At 36.1% G+C, this 27,121-nt stretch overlaps 4 protein-coding genes and 1 non-coding gene across 13 annotated transcripts in view; 3 read left to right on the forward strand and 2 right to left on the reverse strand.

Annotated features, from left to right (window-relative positions):
• Window positions 1–108: 108 nt before the first annotated feature.
• Window positions 109–17,866, reverse strand: Uggt (UDP-glucose-glycoprotein glucosyltransferase). Its single transcript, XM_073079776.1, has 28 exons — window positions 17,389–17,866; window positions 16,980–17,233; window positions 16,517–16,696; window positions 16,110–16,300; window positions 15,589–15,793; window positions 14,572–14,785; window positions 13,914–14,134; window positions 13,244–13,450; window positions 12,306–12,485; window positions 11,626–11,837; window positions 11,215–11,330; window positions 10,934–11,082; window positions 10,474–10,659; window positions 9,486–9,664; window positions 9,006–9,094; window positions 8,497–8,657; window positions 7,789–7,928; window positions 7,211–7,420; window positions 5,071–5,295; window positions 4,460–4,633; window positions 4,004–4,178; window positions 3,555–3,737; window positions 3,258–3,361; window positions 2,839–3,005; window positions 2,398–2,519; window positions 2,062–2,202; window positions 1,355–1,403; window positions 109–1,261 (listed from the first exon to the last, which is right to left on the reverse strand). The coding sequence occupies exons 1-28, from the start codon at window positions 17,636–17,638 to the stop codon at window positions 1,233–1,235; spliced, it is 4,713 nt and encodes a 1,570-aa protein (XP_072935877.1). The 5' UTR covers window positions 17,639–17,866; the 3' UTR covers window positions 109–1,232.
• On the forward strand, window positions 6,052–6,124 carry TRNAR-UCG (transfer RNA arginine (anticodon UCG)). Its single transcript has one exon. It is a non-coding gene; the product is annotated as a tRNA-Arg (tRNA).
• Window positions 17,867–18,291: 425 nt separating the features above from the next.
• Window positions 18,292–21,533, forward strand: Tango11 (transport and golgi organization 11). 3 transcript variants are annotated; one of them, XM_073079790.1, is made up of 6 exons: window positions 18,292–18,448; window positions 18,664–18,744; window positions 19,147–19,276; window positions 20,061–20,093; window positions 20,170–20,437; window positions 20,979–21,533. In XM_073079790.1, exons 2-6 carry the CDS (start codon window positions 18,673–18,675, stop codon window positions 21,184–21,186), a joined length of 711 nt encoding a protein of 236 aa, XP_072935891.1. In that variant the 5' UTR covers window positions 18,292–18,448; window positions 18,664–18,672; the 3' UTR covers window positions 21,187–21,533. The 3 variants fall into 3 exon arrangements, with proteins under 3 accessions (XP_072935891.1, XP_072935890.1, XP_072935892.1); XM_073079789.1 differs by having other exon boundaries at window positions 18,309–18,466; XM_073079791.1 differs by lacking the exon at window positions 20,061–20,093 and having other exon boundaries at window positions 18,309–18,466.
• A 708-nt stretch (window positions 21,534–22,241) lies between these two features.
• LOC140747368 (4'-phosphopantetheine phosphatase) lies at window positions 22,242–24,870 on the reverse strand. 4 transcript variants are annotated; one of them, XM_073079787.1, is made up of 6 exons: window positions 24,740–24,870; window positions 24,214–24,458; window positions 23,499–23,704; window positions 23,146–23,276; window positions 22,778–23,066; window positions 22,242–22,654 (listed from the first exon to the last, which is right to left on the reverse strand). In XM_073079787.1, exons 2-6 carry the CDS (start codon window positions 24,450–24,452, stop codon window positions 22,449–22,451), a joined length of 1,071 nt encoding a protein of 356 aa, XP_072935888.1. In that variant the 5' UTR covers window positions 24,453–24,458; window positions 24,740–24,870; the 3' UTR covers window positions 22,242–22,448. The 4 variants fall into 4 exon arrangements, with proteins under 4 accessions (XP_072935888.1, XP_072935887.1, XP_072935886.1 ...); XM_073079786.1 differs by having other exon boundaries at window positions 24,669–24,861; XM_073079785.1 differs by having other exon boundaries at window positions 24,657–24,861.
• Window positions 24,871–25,911: 1,041 nt separating this feature from the next.
• Window positions 25,912–27,121, forward strand: part of pbl (epithelial cell transforming 2 pebble) — a 29,471-nt gene continuing 28,261 nt past the window's right edge. For all 4 annotated transcript variants that reach the window (XM_073079777.1, XM_073079778.1, XM_073079780.1 and 1 more), the window contains exon 1: window positions 25,912–26,201. In XM_073079777.1, coding sequence (XP_072935878.1) covers window positions 26,129–26,201 — 73 coding nt within the window. In that variant the 5' untranslated portion in view covers window positions 25,912–26,128. The remainder of the gene's footprint in view (window positions 26,202–27,121) is intronic.

Raw genomic sequence — 27,121 nt, forward strand, 5'->3', positions numbered from 1 at the left:
AAAATCAGACTACCAACGCCTACTACAAACTGGGCATAATTTGTTTTCTATTACACTACACGATGTACATGTACTCGTTGGGGTAAATTAGTTTAAATGAAAAATTCATTATGATTTGAAAATGGTACTTTATTGAAAATTGAACTGGTATTGACATTAAGGTATCGTGAGGTAATCACATAAGTTCATGGATATGTGAGAGAATAATAGTACAGTACGTATGTCACTCATGGTCACACATACATATCATGACTATAAATGTGCAAGTGAACACAAAACAATTATTACGAAAATATTAAGTTGAAATAATACAAAAATAACAATTGCTCTTTTACAGGTATTACATTAAATCAACATTTACAATCACTTATCGTCTATAAATCACATCACTTTCTCTTATCGCTCGTATAAGTAATTAATCAACAACAAAACTATAACAAAATAATGGAAACAAGAGAAAAAATGTATTGGTCCATTGAATTAGGAGATTATGCTAAGCGATTATTAAAAGGAACGTTTTAAGCCGAAGTACAGATTTAATAATCAAGTACAGGCCGCGCCTATTAAGTATCAATTGTTATTCCATTTATCGCGAGCCAACAGCAAATATATTATACTGAAAATAGTATGAGTCCCTTCATAGACCAACCTCAATAATTATTAGGAATAGGCTGCATTTTTACATGAAGATCCTCATAAATTACAAATGGCTACCACCAATCTACGTGTTACAGGATTATTATTTAAGTATAGGGCTGTGGAATATTTTTAGAATATACATAAGCGTAAGACTACGTAATCGACACGTCCCCATATAGATTAATGGCAAAAAATAAAGCTAATTTCAATGAAACATTGCTTAAACAACTATTTAAAACCACGCGAAACCGTGACAATCTGCTTTTACCTAACTGCCAAATTAGAGTTCTGTGAAATTCGAGTTTTACATGAATTATATAAAAATAAAAGATTTCCTGCATAAATATTACGATATGAATAATTATTACAAACATTAGTGATACAGTGATCTACAAATTGAGCATTAATAAAAAATAATAACCGGTTATACAAAAATTGACCTAACATTGTACAAGTCAGTACAAAACGCTTAATCAGCGAAACCCACTGGTACGCACCACACTGAAACACCCTCACATACAACCTTCATAAAAAATTGGAATACGCGACACTACTATTAATTAATTTAAAATATCATAAATCACATTCATTCATTATAGCTCCGTGTGATCATGTAGTTCAGCTGAAATAAAAAAAAAACAATGAATATAATTTCACATTATTGAAATTTCACTAATTTGAGTAAAAGTTTAAGTTAATTCAATATATTTCTTACCTGTTTTGCTTTCCAACTTGTCTTCAACGTGAAGTGTGTCATCAGAATCCTAAAAAAAATTTATACTTTAATACATATTACAAGGTATACAAATATAGTCAGACAAGGTGGAGGGGGGCCTGCATTCCTCGCGTCCTCTCCAAAAGTAATATAGTTATGGTAAAAAAATAAATTGATAAATATTATTTATTTTATTTATTTTTATTTACAAATTTGTGTACACAGAACATAACAAAGAAATAGAGCATTAAAAAGAAATGTAGTACAAAGGACTACTTATTCCAACCTGGAATTTCTTCCAGCAGCCCCTATGGTCAGAAAAATTGTATGAAAGGCAAATAAAGTGTGCACAAAATAGATAGGTAGGATATATATCATATACATATACATATATACAATTATATACACATAATATATACATATGACAATATATACATACAATATTAGAGCAATCTACTCCATAAATAACTATGTAACTGACTATTTCAACAAATAAAGTACATGTACGTCAACAGTTAGCCATGGTCGAGTATATAAAAAACTGCTATTACAAGAGCAGCGCATCTATATGCCTCATGTATGACGTTATCCGCTCGTGGCCGTAGTGCTAGTAGATGCGCATCGCCGCGGACAGCTTCGCCTCCTTCGTCAGCGGGTCGTTGCACCGCGCGACACGACACTCGTACACCGCGCATGTGTGACGTCACCTGTTCGTGGTCGGTGTGCTGGTAGAGGCCGCGGCGCACGCGGGCCTGCAGCGCGCGCAGCTCGGCGTCGTACTCGCGCCACTCCGGCACGATGCGCATCGCCGCGGACAGCTTCGCCTCCTTCGTCAGCGGGTTGTTGCACTGCGCGACACGACATTCATCATATATTAATCGTTAAAAAATGAGAAACATATATAATTTGTAAATTTCACTTTTTAACTCGTGTTTAACGTTTTATCAATATACAATGTGGAAAATCATGTCTCCATGTATGCTTTAATTACTTTAGTATGTTATAATTAAATAACTGAATTCATAAATGTAATGTACACATACCAAATCAATAGTCTTCGCGTACTGCTTAGATCCATCGTCACACCAGGTTTCACACCACAGCCACTCCTGTGGCAGCGACTTTATAGCCACCTGGTGAATCATGTTGTTGGGCAGATCTTGATCTGAAGATAAAAGTGCAAAAATCTTATTTTGGTGGAATAATTAATCTGAAAGTTTAATAAAATTAATATTAAATGCATTCTTTTAAATAAAAGTTTTTATAATTATCTCGATTTAAGTTAAGTAAGATTGTTGTGGTTCATAATTAAACCCTAAGGGTCACCACGTAAGAGACGCTACAACACAAAAATAAAATACATATTCATAAAAAAAATAGCTACATAGTATGTATATGATAAATTTTATCATACTCTACATTTTAACAAAATAGTAATCGTCTAATGTCGATGTGATCACGCTGTTAGGCGACAAGTCGCTTACCAAGATTGGAGAGGCTGTTGGGGTCCTGGCTGAGCGCCTGGTACTGGCCGCGCAGTCGGTCGCCGGCGGCGATGCGGCGGAAGCGGCGCAGGTTGACCACGTACAGCGCGCTGATGTGGTAGCTGCGGCCCTGCAGGTGGTTGCGCCAGTAGCCCTGCTTCCAGAACCTGACGGCACACACCGGATTTAGATATACGGCCACAGAAGATGCTGAGATTTGATTTTGATACTACAAATCCTAATACAAAGGTCATGTACACCATGTAGTGAAACTTACATAGCATACCAGAATAGCCATAGCATAATAGAATAGATATATATATATATTGACAGAGTACAGCAGGTTTGCAAAGTCATCTCCAATGAAATTGAATCGCAAATAATTCTAGCTAGACTTAAAAATATGCTTCATTTTATACCTGAATCCTTCCATTTCCTTTCTGCTATCACAGAATGGCGTGTACCCGTACGGTGCACCACCCAAATCCAATTCTACCAATTCCTTCAAATCAGCACGGACAATCTAAGGCAAGATATAAAATTTCAAATAATTATTTATAACTTAAAGAAATTATTGTCATATACTGAATTAATAACAATAAAATGTTTCAGTAAAAATACTTCTCAAACTGGTATATTCGATGTAACTAAGTTTTAGCTATTTTATTTATAAATATCATTTAAACAAACCCAATTAAAAAAGAAACCGCCTGTACCTGATCAGCGTCAACGAAGATGATTTTCTTAACGTGCAGCGGGAAGAGCACGTCGAGGAAGAGTATCTTGTATCCCCAGATGGTGCGCTGGCGGTCGCGCTGCCGCTGCAGCCAGCGCGGCCACTGGTACTGCACCAGCTCGTACTCGAACCCGTACTCCTGCGCCATGTACGGCAGGATATCCTACGGACATATATTTATGTTGATTAGACTTTAAACAGTTATAATAATCACTTACTTTGTCTTAAAAATTACTTTTGGTTAAGTGAATTTTTACAGGAATTTTAATAGTGTAGAAACGCGTATACACAGATTGATTTATCTTGTGATCGCTGCGAGCATTATTTTCAATTTACGAAAAGCCCAAAAGGATTTAATAACAAAAAATAATATATCATTTTTTAAAAACAATGGCAAATATTTTAATTTTGTAATGAAGTGAAAGTTACCTTAAGCGAAGGGCTGAGGTAGTTCTTAAGGAACCAGAACTTGACGGGCGACTTGGTGTGCTTGAGCACGGACAGCATCATGATACGTAGGAAGCGCTCGTACAAATGCCCCGACGCCACCGAGAATACGTTGATAGTCTCGTCCGAAGCCTCCTCCTCACCACCACCGAACGAACTACGAGGGGAACAAGCATTAAATATTTACCCAACAGAAATACATTTATATAATAATTATACGAATGTTACGATACAATAGCTGAGACATTAGTTTAATACCAGAAAATCAAAACTGTAATGTGATCTCTCTATGATCCGATCTAGTTTGATTTATGGAAGTGACAAAAGATCATACTTATCCCTACATAAATTATACAACTTGTAGATTGTTAAAAACTTCAGAAGCAATAATATGTAATTACACACACACACACGCAATCTATTTTAAAATATATGTACCTTGCAATAGAGTTCCATATACCGCCAGAGTTATTGTCGTCGTTCTCGACGAGCAGGTCGAGGTGTTGCTTTTCGGGCTTCTTGCTGACGCGCAGTTTGATCACGTGGCTGCGGAACGAGCTCATCAGCACTTGGATGTCCTCGCTACCAGCCGGCGTGTCCGTGTTCTCGTGTCTGCGAGTTAACGTCCGGATTTTATCTCAATAACTTGCTCTAATCACTTTCAATGAAGTAAGTAAGCAATTATATCACTATTATAAAAACACGAGACTATGTTTTTAATAACTTAATATATTAAGTTCCTGAAAAATACTTGTGCATATCATCTTACAAATGGACACGATAAAACAATTCTGCTAAAAAAAATGTAACACAACAGGCCACCTGTCGAATCGGTTTCAGAGATTAGCGTACACGGAAAATAATAATTATACATTAAAGAAGTTAATTTTTGCCACCCTTTGAAAAATTATAAAATAAATTAAAATGTTAGTACTAATAGAATAACGAGTAGGTCCATGAACAACAAACAAAACTTACACCGGAAAATCGAATTAGAATTATTATCCATTCATTTGTATAAATGTGTCAGCTTATAAATTATCACATACCCAACAATCTCATAAATCTCATCGGAGCGTCCGGGTCGGAGGCGCAGGATCCAGGCGCCCGGGTTGGCCTTGAGCTGGAAGTAGCCCAGGTTGGCCATGACGATGGTGTCCATGATCTCGGGCTGGTCGCGCGTGCCCAGCACCAGCTGCAGCCCGCGCGGCGGCGTGCCCAGCGTCGTGTCCCACGCGTGACCCTCCAGCAACAGGTATTCCAACTCGAACTCACTGTGCGAAAGAAAAAATATATTCATAATTTAAATTTTGGTTAATAAAAAGTGAAAACAAAAAATGTCATTATTTAAAATTAACGTTAATTTCCCTACATGTTTTATTTTAAATTCTTATTTCTTTATTAACACAGAGAGATATGTTTTGTGAATAATATAAAAACATCCTTTCACTACTGAATTTTTCCTCGCGCCTCAGTAAGTCCAAACTTTAAAAACCACGGAATATTCCAAAGCAATGTTAATGCTTTTTATTTAAAATTGAATTTATTACTTCTTCTCTTTATAGCGTGACTTCTATTTATATTTTATTGGGTTGTAGCAATATCACTATACCCTAGTATTTAGGTCGCCCACAGTCCCATTTATTGGCCAAATCACACACGCACTAATTATTTATTAATCCTTTTTCATTTTCTATTATATTGTGCTATTGTTATAATATTTAGTACGCATAAAAATAAAGAAATATATATATATATAACTGGAACTAAAACATCTGTTAACTTGTTAAGAGTATTCCAGACATGAACAATATTGCTAGTTAGTTTGCATGGAGAAGTTAAAATTTATTATGTATGTATTACATATGTTTAAGTTCATAATTTCAATATAAACAATACCTGGATGGCTAAGCTTTGGTCGATATTTTTTTAAAACGACAGTTCTAGTCTAGGTAGAAGTTTACCTCTAAACCAATTGCGCGCGCATCCTTTGTCGCACCCAAACCTCATTTCGAGAATACATACCGTTGGGCCGTGTGGCCTAATGGATAAGGCGTTGGACTTCGGATCCAAAGATTGCAGGTTCGAATCCTGTCACGGTCGTTCCATAAAGTGGAATGAATCAGTTTTTTTTCCAAATTTTGAAAATGTATATGTCTTTTATGTTGTGAATGAAACTTTGTAATCAATTTACAATTGCTTCCCAATAAACTCGAAATTTTAAACATATTTCAGATTCGAATCGTAATACCGAAAAACAATAAGTAAAAAAAACAAATATTTTCACGCAATCAAGCATAAAATAAGCACGAATACAATATTTTTTTATATACCACATGTTTTTCCCACTATAATTGTCGCGCCAAAGTAGTATTTTACTCGAAAGTCCTCAGAAAAAGCTCGGATATATAAATTATAAACATTTCAGTTTGGGGCACGATCTTTATAAAATAATAAAGAGGTTTGCCTTGTTTGCGCATTGGTAAGAAATGCCTTCAATATCATTATTTTTAACCGACTTCAAACTTAGTTGTTTATGAACAGATTTTGATGATTTTTTTGTCGGAAATATACACCTCTAAAGTGGGCCCATTATAAGGAAATCAGAGACTGATGAGTGCAGACCAGAAAAATCGAGGGGAATTTTAAAAATTCGTAGGAGCGACTAGGGCGTTTGTCAGTTTTTTCATTAAGTATTTTTATTCATATATTATATTAATAAAAACGTAAGTATGTCATTACTAAAAAGGGTGAAATGTTTTTTTAACGAGAGATACAACCGACTTCTATGTCACTACAAAGTAAAATATAATTTAAATAAATGTTGGTTTAGTACATATTTCTGAAGTCGGCGCACATATTGGTCATGCTGTTTATCCCACGAAATATATTGAGCGCCGACTTCAGAACGTAGGAGCCGTCCAAGTATAGTTCGGGCCAAACTTCTAGACCGCTCTGAAGTTGTTGCGCGCAGGTTTAGTTAGCATATACTCCGTAACGTAAGGGCACATTTACTGCGCCATGTACCCGTGGGCGAGAGCGGACAGCGGAAGTTGCCGAGGGAGTCCCGCACTGTCTTCCTCCCGCTGATATCTAAAATTAGCTGTTGCGACGCCACTAGTTTTTAAATCGGAGCAGACTAGCAGTGTGGCGCTGTTTGACTCTACAGCCGTACGTGTGCGTCCTGACCTGTGCACGAGCGACTCGACGTCAGCGAGGCGGATGTTATCGAGGTCGTAGACGGACTTGACGCACTCGACGAGCCAGTTGGGCGGCGTGCGCAGCTCCATGGAGAGCAGCGGCGCGTGCGGCAGCCGCGAGAACCGCGCCAGCGCGCCGCCCGCCGCCGCGCCGCGCGCGTCCCACTGCAGCTCCGCCTCCAGCACGTAGCGGTAGAAGCTGTGGACGAGCACGTTTGACGAATCAACCTTTCATTCTTATTTTAGGTACTGGCCAAAAACATTGTCATATGAGGCATGACATTACAGAAAGTCGGCAACTACTCATATTAACAATTACATTGTGCATGTGACATCTTTATGTGACCATGTCTTAATGCTGGACTATAGAATATACCAAGTCATTAAAAAATATATATATCTTTAATTTATAAATTGTAATTCTCTCACATAAATAAATCTACTCGTCAGTCTGTATATATTGAGGATTAATGTGAATTTATACGAATATGAAGGATGCGAAACCAATGCTACGGGATGTAAAAAATTATCGCAATATCATTTTTTTAACAAATAAAGTAAACAAACCTCTTGAGCGGCATGTCAGAGTTCTTGTCGGTGGGGTTGAGGAACAACTTGAGGTGGCAGTTGACGACACGGCGCAGTACCAGCAGTAGCGGCGCCAAGCGCTGCGCTGCAGTCGACGCGGGATCCACTACCGCTACGATCTGATCGAATCATAAAAACGTCCGATCGCTATGAATGACTTTGCAATTAAGTACCATCGAAATTAAATGAGTATCATCAGAGTAAATAATGTGTTTTTTTTTTATAATATAGAGGTAGCATATCATAATTTGGAATGCCTTGTATAAGTGTCTCTACCTTACCTACACTCTTCGAATAGAACTATACCACTCGTCCGTGAGGTGTGAAGGTGGTATTTTTTTTTATATATAATAAGGGAATAGCAGGCTAGCATGTAATTCACCTGATGGTAAGTGGCTACTGCCGCCCATGGACATCTGTAATCAACCCCTGATAGGATTAAATATTCCTACCTGAGGACTAAGCTGGAACGCCTCGGAAAATTATGTTACCCTTACCACACCCTTCAAACCAGAGCACGATAGCGCTTAACACTGCTGTTATGAGGCAGAAATAGGTGTGGCAGTGGTGCCGCCGGAGTCGAACCACAAAGGGTTCTACCTCCTTCAAAATTCATAAATTGGTAATAGTAAATGGACTTCAGGCCTCATGAATACAACGAAAGGAACATGTACAACGAGTACAAACCTCAACGGCCGCCTCGTTCTCGTACAGGGGCGGCATGTCGACGAGCGAGTGTTCGGTGCGCAGCGCGGCGGGCGGCGCGGCGCGCACGCGCGGGCTGCGCGCCGACACCACCGCCACCGCGCGCAGGTACTCGTCGTCTGACAGCTGCTTCGTGTCATCCACTGTCGACGTAGGACGCGTTAGTTACTCATACTTACTTGAGTGATTCAGTGACGACACGAGTAGAGGAGTCACCATAATAGTTTAACCCACAGAGAATTCCCAGTTCAATCCCCTAAGCATATATTCCAGCGCCCAAGTGGTAGAGGGGCCACCATAAAGGTTTGACAGCAATGGATTTAGATTTAGTCCCTAACATTTACTTTTACTATAAGAGCGATATCTTGAGTATGTTTCATAGGATTTGATGGTGCAGTTTTTTTTAAATTGAGTTGAGATCTGTGTCTAACAATATCATTTGAAATATTTTTATATATTTTAAACTATCAGTTAATTTTCTATGCACATACCATCGTCATCAAAATCTACTTCATTTTTGGATGATTTCTTCTTGAACAAGACATCGCTCACTTTATCTCCATAAGCTTGACTGCTAAACCTGTAAGAAAGAAATATTCATCAATGTAAAAATTATAACTATAGATGAGTATTCTGCTATTTACATGTGTTCTAGTAATATCATATACAAAAATACACATACGATTTTCATTGTGTGTTAGTTGTTTAGGAAAAATATTTAATGTCTGTTATATAAATTCGACTTTATAACATTTATTCTGGTCATTATCATTGGCTACTAATTGTTAAACTTTTAAAAACATTATTGTTGACAGCATTCGATATTAGCTGGCTACTAACTAATACTCCGTCCACTCATACGCATTCGCAGGAGAAAACTTGACCCAACAGTCGCAGTACGAAGTCGTCAAGCGTGTAAGTCTCATGATAATCAGACACATATCGCTACATTCCCAAAGTCAACAGCTCACCTCTCGAGCAGCGTGAAGTCGTCGAGCGTGAAGGTCTCGGCGGCGGCGAAGGGCCCGACGAGGCGCGCGTTGTGCGCGAGCGCGCGCTGGCCGCCGCGCAGGCGCAGGCCGCGCGCGCACAGCACCCGCGCCGCCTTCGCCACCCACTCGAACTGGTGCAGCGCCGCCACCAGCTCCGGCTGCAACGGAACATTCACGCGCGTTCATAGATTAGTAAAGATTACTCATACCTAACATGAAAATGTAACCAGTTTAGACAATTGAAATTGTCACTGTCAAAAAATGTAGTTTTTAGAGCATTTACGAATGAAACATTTCTCCGAACTTTCTTCGATTTCGTGTTGTTTTTGCACCACTTTGGCATGTTTTTGCATAAATTACACCAGTCGGAGACGTAATGGGAGAATGGCTGACTGTTTCGTCAGACATTTTGCCATTTGTGGCTTCTTTCAATTACAAGGCGCTAATCTATATTAATTTATGCACATTGATTATTGAATTATTAATAAATTATTATATCGTCACTGGAAAGGCATACATAGCCTTCCACGCATGGAAACCTCTTTGCGTCTCAGATTTTTAGCTCAGATTTTTATATTAAATTATTAAAAACAAGCGTAAAAGTAAATAGATTACGGTTTAATGCTTTGCCTTCCAAAGATTGAATTTTTAATGGTCCAAGAAATTTGAATGATCCTACCTTCTAGAAATTGTCAAATTTCGACCTTTGATATTGGATTGATTCTATCTTTAAAAGTAATATATTTGATATATTTATATATTATATGTAGTTATCGTGTGCATTCATTCTATTTCTTGTCTACAGCTATAGGGATAGAAAATGTATGTGTATAATTGTTAAAATATCAAAAGGGTAAATCTGAATCAAGTGCTCTTCTGTTGTAAGCTTTCATAAGCTAGGCATTGAAACATAATCATTGCTCTATCATTATAATTTTATCAAGTGCATTATTTAAACAAAACTCACCAGAATCTCGCAATCCTCCCTCTCATGGCACCCTTCGTCGTCGAGCAGTTGAACCACATACTTGGTCGCCTTGTCGTTATCGAGCACCATCAGTGCAGCAATCACCACTTTGTTCAGCGACTGATCAACTGGCATAGACTCGTTAATGTTCGGAATAAAGGCGACGCGAATGCCGCTCGATTCTCTCTGCAAATGTCCAAGATACCCTTATATATACTCCAACACATTATTACATAATATAAAAAAACGATACTTTATCTAATAAAAATCTGGACTACAAGTTAATTATATCAAATTAGACATAGCATTTAATTTAACTTATGTGGGTGTATAATCCAAATGTGTTTAGCATGAAACAGCTACATTTACAAGTATACTCCTGAACATTAATACTTCGGTAAATAACTTTGAAATAAATTTACAAAAGTTAAAATGAAACAATCTATAGGCTATCACTTACCATGAAAGTCAATGCATCTCTCAAAAGCTGTCTGCCTTTCTTAATGTTGAGATCAGCAATCACCCATACTGTTTGGGTAATTCTTTCCTGTTTTCCTGGTTTTCTAAAGTACCTTAGTACTTGCAGAGCAGTCGCTATGGCATCGCGGCCTACGAATATATGTTACATTATTACATGTAATTATAATATCAAATGATCATTTCTTTGAATAGTGCTTAAATATAAGCAGGGATTCAAAGGTATGTGATCTGTAATGTAAATTTATTTATTTTATAACATACCTGTGAGATGTAATAGTCGATGAATATTTTGCTCAGTAAAGTGTTCGGGTGCAGCAGGAATGCCAGATAGATCGAGATACTGGGAGGACTCCGAACTGAGTACACGCTGATTTAATCTGTGATCCGAAAAAATACCATGTAATAAAATGATGTAATAAATATAAAAAAAGGTTACTCAAAAATGTATAATTTCACGTGTATTAAAACAAAGGAGAATCATTATCGCGAACACTATAGTCTCAAAGTTCTTATAGCAGTTTATTAGGCCGGTGCGTTGTAAGACTTAATGTCTTACTACGCACTGGCTAGTCTTGGGTGCAGATGCAATTTCCAGAAAAGAAGTTCAGTTAAAACTAAAAAATTGAATTAAGCTTAATCTAAGAAGCATCAAGCAACACATTTCAAGCATACCTAGACACTATGTGCGGCTGCTTCATGAGGTAGTCGACCGCGTCGTCCGCGTCGGAGAGGTCGCCGCGGAAGACGGCGGTCTGCAGGCGGCGCGTGTGGCGGGCCAGCGCGCCCACCAGCGCCTCCTCCAGCAGCTCCACCGACGCCATGCCGCCCGCCGCGCCGCCCGACAGCGCACCCTCGTCGCGCAGCGGCACGCCGTTTATTAACACCTGCCATATTATTATTACTCATAAGTAATTACTTGAAGAATTAAACTCGATATAAAAATTAAGTTTGAAGCCGAAACAAATTTGTTTTCTTGTCGCACGCACATTTGATTTTTCGAAATTACATGAATGAATGTTAAAGAACAACACCATGTGGATTTCAGCACGCTTTAGGCAAGTTCTATGTTCTCAAAAGTGAATGAAGTGTAGCAATTCAACCCACACGTGGATAGCAAGATGTACTGTCCCTTAACCTCTCTTACTCTTGAGAGAATCCTTGTGCACAGCAGTGGTACAGCAGTGACTAGGCAACACTTTTTACCATATAATTTATTCTAAAATTCTTCTTTTGCTTGAACGATTTTCAGCTTTAACTAACAATTTCACGCCTTTCGAGCTGGTTAAGTAAAAAATAAAATAACGACACAATTATCATTTAATTTTTTTCATAATATATTGAATTTTTCTTACCTGAGGAAAACTGTCTGTTCCCAGTTTAGAGACAAACTCTTCAGATAATTGATTGCCAAAATTGTACTCAGAATCTGCCGATAAGATGTCGTCTAACTTTGCATTCGAGCTTACATATTTCTTCAGTTGAGTCTTAATAGAATCAATTGTTAATTTATTATCTTTCATTGATGTCACCAGCTGAAACAAAAATAAGATGACTAAAGTTCAATTATCAATGTCTTTGAGAAACCGTAAAAAATGTGTGTCGTATTTATTTGTCGTTAACGTATATCCATGTAATGTGCCATGTAAACATTTTGTGTCGTTTAGTATTGCGTTGTGTGGATATCTTATGCCTTGTGTTACGTTACGAAGTAAAAATCCTACTTGATGCAGTTGCAGTTCTGCGCAACGTAGTTGAATGAGACTCGCATTGCGACTGCCTCGCCTCGCAAGGCGGGCCTACCTTACCTTACGGGCTACTACCACGCCCACGCGGTCCAGTGAACACAGACATATCGTATTTTGTGGCGTGTGATTTATATATGTATTGCGTATATCGTGTTTTGTGAGTCGTTAAGCGTATGTCGGATGCAGTGTTGCGCACCTGCGTAAGGAAGTAGAAGGCCTACGTAAGGAACGAGGCGCGCACGGCGGCGGCGAGCGCGGGGTGTGCGGCTGACCCAGCATTACGCCCTCACGCTCCGGTAAACGTGAACGTAGTGCTAGCTTCTACATAAAGCAAAAGGTCCAATTCCCAACAGTGCACTGTGTGTGTCGTTTGTCGTGTGACGTGTATAGTGAGTCTGGCGTCGTTTATTTGTATTTTATATCATGTGCCACATATGGTATAACATGTATCGAGTCGTATATCGCATATGTATCGCATTATTTAGAGTCGTGTGATGTTATTATATATTGTGTGTCGTAGAGCGTATGTGGGATGTCGCGTATACCTGTGTGAGGAAGTAGAAGGCCTCCTTGTTGGAGTTGCGGTCCTGCGCGACGTAGTTGAAGGCGGCGCGCACGGCGGCGGCGAGCGCGGGGTGCGCGGCGGGCGCCAGCACCACGCCCACGCGCACCGGCGTCGCGTGCTTCAGCAGCGTCTCGCCCAGCCGCAGCGGCGACGCCGACAGCGGGGACGTCGGGTCCACTATTATCACCTGATTTAACGCAACGAAGTTTTTATACCGAATGGTTCATTCCAATTTTCATCCTTAAGAATAAAATATCACTACCAATCTCCACATTCCTGTCCCTTTCCCAAGAAAACGGTTTGCCTTAGTAACAGCACTGCATATTGTTGACAACAATTAATGAAAAACTTGCAAAAGATTCTATTGCCCATTTGATTCCTTGATTGCTTAGTTGAAGTGCTTACAGTACCAGTACTATAAACTATGGCATGCAATGAAACTTAATACAATGTTTTGGTATGCTAGTTTGAAACAACCAAATTAATTTATTTGAATATAACTTTATCTTCCTGAACTTAAAGAAATAAATTGGTGAAATAAGTGTACTTTCTATGTCACTCTATAAATTGTTGAACTGTAAAGTAGTATTTAACACAACTAAGTATATTAACATAATTGTACCAACAACATATTATTGCATAAAACTTACATAATTGTAGATATTCCTCTTCATGTTCCTCAGCATGCCAGGGTATGTCGGCCTCAGTAACTCCATGTATGACGAGGGCCAGCGGCGGTAGCGCTCGTCCGCCTCCAGGTCGTTAAGCCACGTGATGGCCGTGTCGCGGATGTCGAGCCCGTACTCCTCCCACGTGTACGACTCACCCAGCTCCAGCGACATCAGCTTGTTGATCAGCTTCTTAGATAAACCTGTTATGACATTACAAAGACCATACCAATTTTATGAGTAGTCGTTGAAAAATGTTCTGACAAAATTGCCACTATTTATCACAATATCTGCAGTTCTTAAAGATGATTAGTTGGTATCCTAGATTAACCCACATTTTATTAAAAACTACCTCTATAACTTCTATGATGTTAAAAATATCCACAATCGTATTTCATATGTAATACAAAAAATTTCAACTTCCTTTACTAATTTCCAATTATTTCACTATAAATTTCTGATGTTCGATATATAATTGGATGTATAATTGTTTACTAAATAAATATTAATAATGGTTAATGCTATTAACGTGGCCAATCAATGGACTTAATATTTTATTACAATTGGACTTTGAAACTCCAAAGATATAATATATTAGGGGGGTAAGGACAACTTTGATTTCTCAAAAATGTAAACAAACCGAGAGCATGCAGCGTGTTCATAGGGCCAACATCCTCGTTAAGCGCAGCCAGCAGTGCCAGCACGTCGATCTCGTCAGCGTCGTACTGCGCGCCCGACACCAGCAGTAGCGGCTCGCCCGCGCGCAGCCCCAGCTCCGCCGACCACACGTCCTGGTTGAACAGCACCTCGTCGCGGAACGACCGCGGCACGTTCACGTGGATCAGGGTCTTAGTCTGCAACATTAATACAACCATATAACATTATGAAGGTGGTAGAATCCTTTGTGGTTCGACTCCGGCTGCACCACAGCCACACCTATTTCAGCCTCATAACAGCAGTGTTAAACACTGCTGTGTTCCGGTTTGAAGCGTGTGGTAAGGAAGACTTACTTTTCCGAGGCATACAACCTTTGTCCTCAGGGGTAGCAGCGCATCGGTGGCCGACTTAAGGTAGGAATATCCAATCCTATCTGGGGTTGATTACAGATGTTCATGGGCGGCAGTAGCCACTTACCATCAGGTGGACTGCATGCTCGTCTGTTACTCCCATATTATAAAAAAAAATAATAATAATACGAGAGGACTGGTATAGCAAATGGATTTATGTCACGCCAAGACAACCATGACAATACATGTAGTGTTATAACTTTGAACTAATTTAAATAAGCTTAAGGCTCATGTAACTATATTCAAAGTCCAAATAGATGTCTGACAATCATAAAAACATATAGTCAAAAACAGGGCTGTCTTAGGGAATGTCAGAGCACACAAAAATGTACAGTGTTGTTGAAAAATGATATGTAAAAACCAACTGTAGTAATTAACAAACTAAAATCCTAACAACAATCAAAGTTCATAAATAAACTATGTCACATCAATAAACTATGTCATATCATGTCAGATTTCAATGATACTTATATTACCATAGGACCCTGAATGACCTTGTAGTAAAAACGGTACTGGTCTAAAAGATCTTAAGGAACATATTTATATTTTTTATTATAATGTTAGTAAACTTCATGGTCTGTAGTTCTCACCTGCATAGGAAAGTTCTGTGCGATGGACGTGAGCACTTTCAATGCCTCGTCGCCACCCGAATCGTGCGCATCGGCGACCGCCACGGCGGCCTGCATGCTGAGCCCCTGCATCTGCCACACCTTTAGCGGCGCCAACTCCTCACTCACTTCCGACAGGTGGCGCCTGAATCGCTCAAGTGGTGTGCGGAGTGCAGGAAATAGGTTCCTATATAAGCATTTTAAAGATGATGATATAAGAATTAAAGTGTACAGGTAATTAAATTACCATGTTACTTATGGTTTATACCTAAAGTGTATAATTATTTTATCCTCATATGAATTTATTTATTGCCCAATGTTATCTACTGTTTTAACAGGAATCAACTAATTACAACTATAATGCAGGACATGTATAATTAAAAGTATGAAACAACCAATTTGACTCAAGATTTTACAACAACAATAACAGGAATATTTTTTATTATATCCTACCATCATACTTTATAAATATTACTAGGTTTACACACAAACTAAATTCTTACTTCAATCTTCCAAAGTTGAATCCATCAATTTGATTCTGAGGATCATTTTCATCTTCCTCCTCAGAGGGCACACCAGCATCTGCACTCTCCGACTCCTTGGGTGTGGTATCGTCCTGACTTTTATACTCAGTGCTCTTCAATTGGAGTTCTACCCCGTATCCAGAAAGACGCAATTTTGGTTTTCCCCTAGGCTGCATAATTTTACAAATTATACATATTATAGTTCTTGTATTTGTATTGTATGAATGTAGAAAAAATTAATGTCAATGTTTGCAAATCAAAAATGGATAATAAAGAGAGAATATATATCAAAAAGATAAAGTTACAGGCTTTATTACATTAATACAATTAATTGACAATGTAAAACAGCATGCGTAATTTAACATGTGTTAATGACAAAGGCTCACCTTCACATTCCACCTGACTACATAGTTAATAACTCCCCGATCTGCCCAACCAGCCAGAATTTTGTGTTTAACTGCAAACTCAGCTGTGCCCAGTTCACCATATAGGATGGCGGTAAGGCTGTTGTTGTCACTGCTTGGGTATGTATGATCTAGCAGATATGTCTCCAATTTATGCTCATCCTGAAAACATACTATAAATAATAACAATAACAAAAGTTGGTTAAGGTAAAGTTGCAACTACATAGCCACTACGATGGGCCATGAAATAACTACCACTACTACAAAGTTTCAGTACTTTAGCAAATCAGATTTTTAACCTAATTACTGGTTCTGCACCAGGTATTCAAATGGAAATATCAATCCTTAATAACAACAAGATTATTGCTTACAAAACAAACAGACTATTAACAATAAAGTTGTGGGTAGTAAGCTACAAACTAAGCTTAATAATAGAATGACTTACTGGATGATATTCATCATGTGCCTTCAGTACATCTTTTAGCACATCATTGTCACAGATCTTCTTTGAAGCAATAGACACATATTCAGTGCACTGTACGTCTTTGGCTCCATTCTGTGTGGCTATTTGATCAAACATGTGCACTGTTGGTGAGTTCAAGTGCATGGAGAGGGCCAACTTGGCCATACGTAGTTGAGCTGGCGACAGCAATCTACTCGCCACACCAATGCAGGCATCGTAAACTTGTTTGTCAGTATCTGAAATGTCAGTGGGTGTTACTTCAAACCTTCAAGCAATTACTTATACTATATGCTTTCAATAATATTTTTTATTAAGTAATAAACAGGAGAAATTGCTGTGTTCATAAAAAAAAAATATTATGCGTACTGTAAACATAAAAATGACAACTTACCAAGGGTTTCAAGGTTCGATTTAAGGGAATTTATTCCGTCCACATAGGACCAAAACAAATCGGAGCTTTCCGCTGAAAGATATTCCGCTAACTCCAGCACGATGGGGGTGGCTTCCCATTTCGCGCTGACAAATGTCGTCACCCCTTTTGACTTCCTCTCTTCTCTTTTAGGAGAATCACCACTTGTGACCAAGGCGACAAATATAAATACAACTAATATAACAGATATTTTACAACCGGTGGCTTTCATTGTACAAGTTATTGTGTAAACCCGGCAATTATGAAGGGTACACAAAATGTATTCACTAAAATTACTTCGATAGTGAAAACTTAATCATTGTTCTTGATTCCATATGACTTAAAGTTTGCCTTACTATTTACTTTAATTTAATTTTATTTAAAATACTACACGAACATCAATCACTGGATAGAAATGAGAGAATGAAACCGCCAATGACAGATGGACACGGCAAGCAGTACGAAAAACTGCGTTCAAAAGTAAGAATTAAGAAAAGCTAACGTAAATATTTATCATGTTACCATATTAAAATATGATAAAATAGGATATATCTCTGACGTCTAAACTAATAATCAATCGGTCTCGACTAAAGAGTATAGTAACCTATACAGGAAGTCTCGACCTCAGAGTTAAGATTACAATTACTGTGAAGTCTCGACCAACTTCAGAATTTAAATTTTGGTCAAAATACGACCACCAAACATTGATGATTTTTCACCGATTTCATCCACTTTTTTGGTAGCTTTGAGAACCTAGCAACATTATGATGGCTCTCCTGCCACATGCATAGAAAACTTTGTCATTTTTGTCAGAGTCACAGACCTGTAATACAGTTTTTTGGCCAAAGTATGTCTGTGATCATGTCATCTTGATTGTATTATCTACGCATTCCTGACAATTCTGACATTTCTATCAATGTTCTTATCTGTATAAATGTCAAAGTGCTAAGTGTCATCAATCAATTTTCTGAGATTTCCTCTCTCTCTAAGCCTATTCTTTCGGATGAAAATAATATAAAAAATCCCTATTTATTTAATCAGTGTAAGAATTATTATAAAGGTATACAAACATACTAGAATACATGAATGTTGTTAACCGTTCTCATAATGCAAATTATTAAATTTTAATTGTTGATATAAATGACGTGCCTACCTACTTTGTGTTTTATAAAATGTTATTTTTCGTATTCTGATTAAACGTTTTCTTGTGACATTATTTTGTTATCACTGAATATATCATATACTTTCCTGTTCTAGGTTTAAGCTATGAATTATACTTCTGATGAAGCCTATGCACGACTGATCAGTCATAATATGACTGTTCCCCAAAGGATTAAGGTAGGTAATTATACACTTATTTCAAATTCCAAATTCTAGAACATTACCACTGCAGACATTGAAGACTATGAGAAAAACATACTACATGCGTTTCTTATCATTGCTAAGTTTTAGATTTACATATGTTGGCTTTCACATTTTTAAGTTTCATGCAACCTCAACTGAGGACCATAGAAGTATACTTTACTTAGGTATAATTAAGGTGTTGTAATCCATCAGGTTCTGGATTATTCCTTTCATAATACATGCTTTACTTCTTTTTATATATAGTTGTCCATACATTTTATACCTTATATTCCTTATAATTATTTCTATTCCAAAAAATATAGGAATGCATTAATTTTAATCCTTATATTGACCAATAATTATGGATTCGTCTTATTATATTTATGATTGTTTTAGGCAACTGGAGATATTGTTGATGAAGAAAGTGCACCAAATGGGTTAGTGACTGGATGGGACTATGCCAATGAAAAATTTGATATGAAAGTGCCCGAAAGAATACTTGTTGTGGGTCAAGACCAGCACATTGGTAATTAATAAAGTTCTAAAATCATACATGTAAAACTTGCAAAATATGTGCATATTTTTGCTAACCTTAATGATAAGATTAAAAAAAAATACAACAAATGTAGGTAACCAGTAACAAGATTATTACATAAAGTTTAGGTTGTGTATCCATCTACAGTGTTACTGGATGCCTACCATATAGTGACTGTCTTTGATTGATGGACTGACATTCAGTATTTTAAGTGTGTCATTATTCTCAATTTAACATTTTATGTAGAACATAACTAAATAGTCCAATACTGACATAAAGTGTTATGTGCATTAGTAAAGACTCAACAATTAAAAATCAATATTATCCATAATTCTTTGGTAGCTAGTCTTGTCTAGTGTGCATTATGCTTTAAATAGATCAGTGCTGACAAACAAGAAGCCTTACAGATAGAGTGCATGGTGTTTTTAATTTCAACAAGTTCCACAACTGAGTGCCACATATATTAGCATAATTATGCTCCTCATTTATAGTGAAACTTTGTGATAAACATTAAGGTTTACATTTATGTTCTAATTCTGAAAATTAATATACTCATTTGATCCATATAAAAACATGTAAATTAGTTGTGCTTGCAATGATCTAGTAGTTATGAAATGTGTTACTAGAACATTAGACTTCACAATAATTAAAAAATTAAGACTTGTGAACAAAATTTACAAAAATTGCTTTAATATATTAAGTGAATGAATGTTCTGGTACCATATTATGTCATGATGTGAAACAAATAAAGTAAGAAACAAAGTTTCCATTGCAGCAAGCAATACTTTGGCGTTTGCGGCCCTAACTGGTAAAGTATTTTAGAAATAAAGTATTCTAAAAATAAATATGTTAGTTTTAAATGTCTGTTCTCTGTTTCTTCATAGGCACCAAAGCTACACCACGTGAGATCCAACTGGATAATGCGGTGTTGCCCACGGATCCCGGTATGATTCGCGTCAGCACTCCGCCACGTGTCATCACTCTTGACCAACATTATTTCCCATCTGCTGATGACTTTCCAATGGGAGCACCAAATTCTCCCCCAAGAAATGTTAGAACAATTCGCTCACAAGGCGACGGCGCGAGGTCTACGACGCCTCGACCAGATCGTTTCAATGATTCCACCATGACTGAATCACGTCTTGTGTTAAGGTATGATAATTTGCGCAATTTTGACCCATAACCAATATGATATATAAATAATGATGGAGTATTTTGTAAGTAGTCATTACACAAAATAAATCAGTGTATGTCATGTACTCTAAATGATTATGATGTCTTACTTCGTCACAACTATGTAGATAGGAAGTATTGCAGAAATAATCCTGAGTGTTTAAATGAATTCAGCTTTTGTTCTGGACTTGAATGTTCGAGTTCATTGTACATTTTTCCCCAATCATATCGGAATCATACCGGCGGCTATTAGTGTACATATCTAAGTGTTACTTATTTATTGCACGACCACAGATACCAAAATACGACCAAAAATACTCATTGGTATTTTTTTAATTTAAACTTAAAAAAATAAAAAATTTAGTCAACGATATACAAAATGCGCTAAAGAGCTTCTGATCTAAAACACTCATTAGCCAAAGATTTAAAACAAATTGCCGAAACAGCTCTCTTTTAAACCCCTAAGTCCAGATAATGACTTCATGACTACTGATTTCTAAAATGTTTATTTTATTTGCAGAGATCCTACTCCACCTATGAGCAATGGAGAGGGACTGTCTACTTCTGAGGAGTTGGTGCATTTACGACGGCAAATTGTTAAACTAAATCGTCGTGTTATGGCCATTGAAGCCGAGCAATTGCAAAGACAACAAAAAGAAAAAATTGCATACGCATTAAGCATCGCGTACTTGTTATTCAAAGTTATCGCTTGGCTTAACAGGTCTTAATCGTTGAAAATCACTTTCATTAAAGATAAGTTGTAAAGAGTTTAATGTATTGTTGACTTCATGAAATCGTCTGATTTTGATTTTTAGTACCAAATGGCGGAATTAGAATGTTGCCGTGTTGGTGTAGATACACTCTGGGGATGTTAATTTTTGAGTATAGCAATTGTTAGCATTTAGGGTTGTACATTATGCATTTTGTTGTACAGTGAAAATGGATCAGTTCTTGTTACAGTTTCACCTTTTCTAAAGGTAACATTATGAAATGTCGAAGTGATGTGTCCCTCATTGAACATTAGTAAATAGTAGCAGTGGGATTTTTTTATTTAAATAAAACATAGATACCAAAATATTGTGCTTCATTGATTTTTATCTTATAACGTGGAAGAAATGTCGTGAATTGATACGAGCCATACCTACTCACTTGAAACCGACTTTTTCAATTTGTAGATGCTAATTTCGCTGTTCGTAATAAAAACGTCCGTGTAGGTCAATACCTACCCTTTTCGATAAACGATCGTGGTTGGCGTCGTTGTTAATAAACCTTAATCGAAGGGTCGGTTACGACGTTTAAATAATTAAATTGAATATCCAATTTACCCCTACAGGAAGAATATGTGTTCTATGCAACATAATATTTCCAATATAATAATATGTATTTAACATACAAATAGATATATTACAAGGAAGTTGTTTATTTAAAATTAGTTCCAAAACCTAAATTAGTATCAAAAGGAAAATCAAATCGAATGGCCTTTGTGTACAAATAACACAGTTATTCTGTAATGGATTAGATTTAGGGTCTAGTTATTTGCATAATATTTTTAGGAATACAAATGTTATGTAAATATAAATAATCAACTTATAATCCTTCCAAGGATCACACTGCAACCATTAAACTTAGATAAATATATGTGACGAAGAACATAGAATATAATTGACGACAGTTATCAAATCTTATCTTGGTATTCTAGAAACCTAAGTGAACATTTTATTTAGCTAAACATTCCTTTTTGGGACATTGCGAAATTAATGTCATTTATATTAAATGAAAAACGTTTATCAAGGTAACACTCAATATATTACGAAAAACGCCATAGGACATCAAAAGAGGGCATGACATTTTAGTGAGAATGTTGTATTTCTTTACAGTGGTAAGTTAATAGGTATTTAGTAGGCAGTTGAGTTAATCAGTATTAAATATGAATACTGTATTGGTTACATCTTCGTAAATTGATAATTGTAGTAGAAGTCCACAGTATTTGTTATTTACTTGTGGGTTTATCATCATAGATGAAAATTACAGAAAATAGAGGACCGCCGAGGCGTTGTGCTAGCCAAGCATTCTTTACTACAGCTAGTTTGAGAGAATCAACAGCAAGACGGGCATTTAGATTCGTATGTAGTGCTCTGCCCATTCCCTCTAATATAATTAAATCTACTCCTCGAACTTTCATTTCTGTGCAGAGGCCTGTAAAAGAAAAATGTTTTGTACGAAAGGAAACAAATCTATGGACCACTATTAAGTAATCTATGGATCACTAATAAGTAATTATAATAAGTAGTCTTTATGCTAATACTTCATTTGACTTACCTACATTGATGGTCCTAAAGTCAAGACATGGACCTCTCTGTCCACTGGATCTTACAACTAAATCTCCTGTGGCTATTGCTGCTGAGAGTATTGGACATATTAAAGCAGCATGTTGCAGGATTTCTTCCAATTCAACATTTGTAACATCGTTAAGGGCTGGCCATTCATTAGCACAAAGAATTACTGATGTACCACGAAGCAATAATGCTCTTACAAATGGTAAGACTCCTAATACTATATCTACACCACTGTTGTCAACAAATATAGCAGCACAGTGATGTACTTTTTTCTGTAAACACAAACAGATTTGTATCATTACACTGAAATTATTTAATTTCATGTAAAATTATTGTTTGGTCTAGTATTACCTGTAACTTGTCGATCCATTTATCTAATCCATCAAATAGCCATGGTCTCTTTTGAATTTTTTCTAAAGCTTCATGTAATCCACACTCCAATATGGCTGTAACAGCCTGTGCTCCCCAATCAAACATATTTCCTGTAATTTGAATACTATTTGAAACTTGCTATTAAATGTCAGAGTTATCATGCAATAATCAATTTGCAATAATGAAGAATGTGTTTTTAATAAAACTGTATCTATGGGGTTCATCTTGATATTCCTGAGCAAGAGGGTATTATTTTATATTTAGCAAGGGAATTTCACACTAAAATCAATTCATGAAGTAGTGCATTTACAAATTAATACATTATTGGTTACCTGCCAATATTCCTCTGCATATTTCAGTCCACCTTTGTCTATCATCAGGCAAGGCATCAATTTCAGCCAATCTCGAGCCAAGAGAAGCTAGAGCAGTTTCATTTTCAAATTTCTTCTGTTGCTTCCATAAGTCAAAGAACCCCTGGGAACGAAGGCATGTTTCGTTGACGTCAAGAAGTAATCGAATAGTCAACTGCCCATGAGCACTAAAATTACAAATATGCCATAGTTAATTAACCACATGGATGAAACAAAATTTTAGATAATATTATTGCATTTGAGGGGAAAGTTATAAAAATGCCAGAACATGTAAACTAAAACTAACCCTGTGCTAGGCACGGGTCTCCTTTTAGGGTGAGGATTTAGGCCATAGTCCACCAACAACCTGACAGAGTGTGAATTGCTATATTTCACAAACCTTTGATAAGTTATTCTTTTAAAGAATGTTTAGGTAGATAGGTTCCTTACAATATTTTCATCAACTGTTGTAACAAATGATATATAATTTCGAATAGGCTAAAATATGTATTATATCCCATAACTAAAATTGCATGTATGTAAAGAATTTATATGCTAGATTGTTCTTACGTCCTATTTAACTTTACTTTCATGTGTTACATGGTCATATACTAACATAATAGAAATATTCAAGAGAAAATTTAATTATTCTTCTACAGTTGTACAGAGTTTTATCGTATGTTGTGGTAATACTTACAGGGGATTAATTCGAAGTTCTTTTAGCGCTTCAACGTAACATGTCTTGAACTTGAGGGCTCGTATTTCGACTGTAGGGTCATCGGTATTAGTCAGAGCGAAATTAACGTATTTCTCTACAAGCTTTTCACAAGTATTCAACCAATATTCTCTCGCTTCTTCGTCAACGAGCAAGTCCAAAGTATCGGGACTATATTTATCTGGCTCGTACAGTATGTGAGATAGGCCAAAATGTTCCATAGTGAACTGCAGGACAATATAAAATTCTTCAAGTTAAAAACGAAAAACGTATTTTATTTACTATTGTTTTATCCCATTGTATGGTTTTATCACTATACTAATTATTCTTCATAACTTAGTTTTATCTTATCTGCCACATTCACAATATCTCTTCAACAGATGTTCATAAATAATATAAAACGAAACAAACAAAGAGAATATAACCACTATACAAACACCAAATTGCTTCCAAAGAGTATAGTCTCGTATATTATAATGAGTGAATTAATGTATTCGAATACAGAAACCTATTATTGCCTGTGAACTGTGATTAGATGATTACGTCTATCTGAGTATCTGTCAGTCTGTCTGTTGTGTTTTTATTTTTAAATGAAAAAAATATTTTTAGTGTAATATAATTTATTTTTAATTAAACAGATTATAAAAAGCAGGTATAAAGTAATGTTGCCAATTAAGTGGTACTTCCTAATATTAAGGGAAAATCATAATAGTGTATTTTTGTCCATGTGAATGGCATAAAACTAGTAATAATTAAAATGGGAAGGCGACAATGGAATAAGGAAGAAAGTCACTTTCCTATATCATGAATAAGTCTATTTCTGTTGTAAAGTTTAAAGGGAATTTTCTCTACTTTTGTGTAAAATACGTATACATCTGTATATTTCACGTCCTAACAATATTGTTTCCATTTATGTTTGGATGATGAACTCTGCTTTACTCTGCAATGTTTCGCAAATATTGTACGTACATTTAATATCTTGAATATTTGTCTTTGTTATAATAAGCCAACAAGTCAATAAGACATTACATTGAACAGGTTTAATCATTTATAAGCTCCTCATTGGTTTATAAGTACAAAATAAAGCACTTTATTATAATTCTAGAATTATATACATACGTATGTAATATTACAATTAATCATAATTATGTAGTAACCTAAATATTAAAAATATATAATCATCCCGTAAGGGAATAAAACTATGAATCCTTCGACCAATAATAACATTAGTTTAGTAATATTGTTTTATTGTTGATAAAAGTAAAATAGGTATTGCCTGGGTGCGTATGAATAAGTTAAATTTAATTCTTGCCGGGGTCGTGACGGATAGTTAAATGATTGCCATTATTTTCCGTATAAACTATCGGGGATGTAATATTTATCTATGAGTGAAAGTTAAAGAAATCCTCATGTTATATTTTCTCTAGAAAATTACATTTACATTTAATGTGTGGGCATACGTTTTACGAATGTATTCCATTAGATATTCATTTTTTTTTACTGAAAAACATATTTTGTGATTTATTCTTGAATTCGCTAAAGTAATAGTTATTTAATTGAATTTTTAATCAAATAAATAGCAATATCTCATTTTTTTATCCAGTGCGAATATGATATATCACGTATTTTTTTAAACTAAATATTATATTTTTTCTTTATCTGTGGCCTCAGTTGTTCATTCATTCACTTCATTCAAAGTTTGCTCGTTGACTCGTTTCGTTTACGTCGTGTTGTTGAAAATTTCGGAAATGCGTTTGAAATGGACGAAACTGCTTTTATTGGGAAAAGACTGAGTTTAATATGAAGTGAACAGTGTTTGAGTATATATGTTAGGTAATTGTAAATAGCATAGTGATTTGTGTTGTGTGATTGATGTAACGAATTAGTGGTACGCAAGATGGACGAATTGTCTAAGGGCATGCCACAAACAGGAAGCATTGGTACAACTGACAAATTTGAAGAGAGCGATGGTAATTGTTGAAATTTCCCTAATTTTCTTGCCTGTGCTTTTGTTCTACTTGTATCTGCTACAACTGTATGACGCCCGACACGGTGACGACGTTTTTATGTTTCCTAACGTAAAAATCAAATCTTGCTTGTTACAAATTATAGTATTAGTATTTATTTTTTTGCTAATTTTGAAGTATTTATATTTTGCAATCATATTTTTTTTTGCCAAATTATCTATTTTGTATGACTACTACTGTTTGTTGTCATCTAGTCTTATAGAAATTCTTAAACAGTAATGTTTTTACATTCATAACTATGTTACTATTATAATTGATTTATTAAAATGAGTACAAATTATAGTCAAGTTCTATTTAAATTCTTTAAGAAATTGTCTTTCGTATATTTATACAGAAAATAATCAACCTTAAAACAAACATATACATACCTGTCTATTATAAATGTAAAAGAAGCACAAAACACTATTCCCAAGTAAAATGTAATGACTGTAGTTAATATTTATACCAATATATAAATCTTAATAGTTCCCATGACCTGTTACGATTTTATCACAATATTAGAAAATAACCAATTGTGGTTTTTGGTCAGATAAACTATGTTTCAAGAATAGTGTGTTATCATTTTGTTATTGTGATTAGAATTGATATGTGGTTTGGTAATATTCTGCCAATTAAATTATATATGGGATAATGTGCAATTTACCAACATGCTCAGCAGTATATGCTAGTTGCACGTTTGCATACACCTCATAAGCTCATAAGCATATAAGCTTATATCATTTCCTTCAACATTACCTTATTTAACCTTTAGTCACATTAAAGTAACCCCTGCAAGAATTTTCATCAAATATTGTAAGTCCACTCCTGCCGTGACTGTGTAACTGACAGTTGTAACTATATGATGTAACTGCTTTACTTCACAT

Source organism: Epargyreus clarus, unplaced genomic scaffold, assembly GCF_041222505.1.
Source record: "Epargyreus clarus isolate Ecla_fem2 unplaced genomic scaffold, WU_Ecla_fem_2.2 ptg000014l, whole genome shotgun sequence".
NCBI classification, from domain to species: Eukaryota; Metazoa; Arthropoda; class Insecta; order Lepidoptera; family Hesperiidae; genus Epargyreus; species Epargyreus clarus.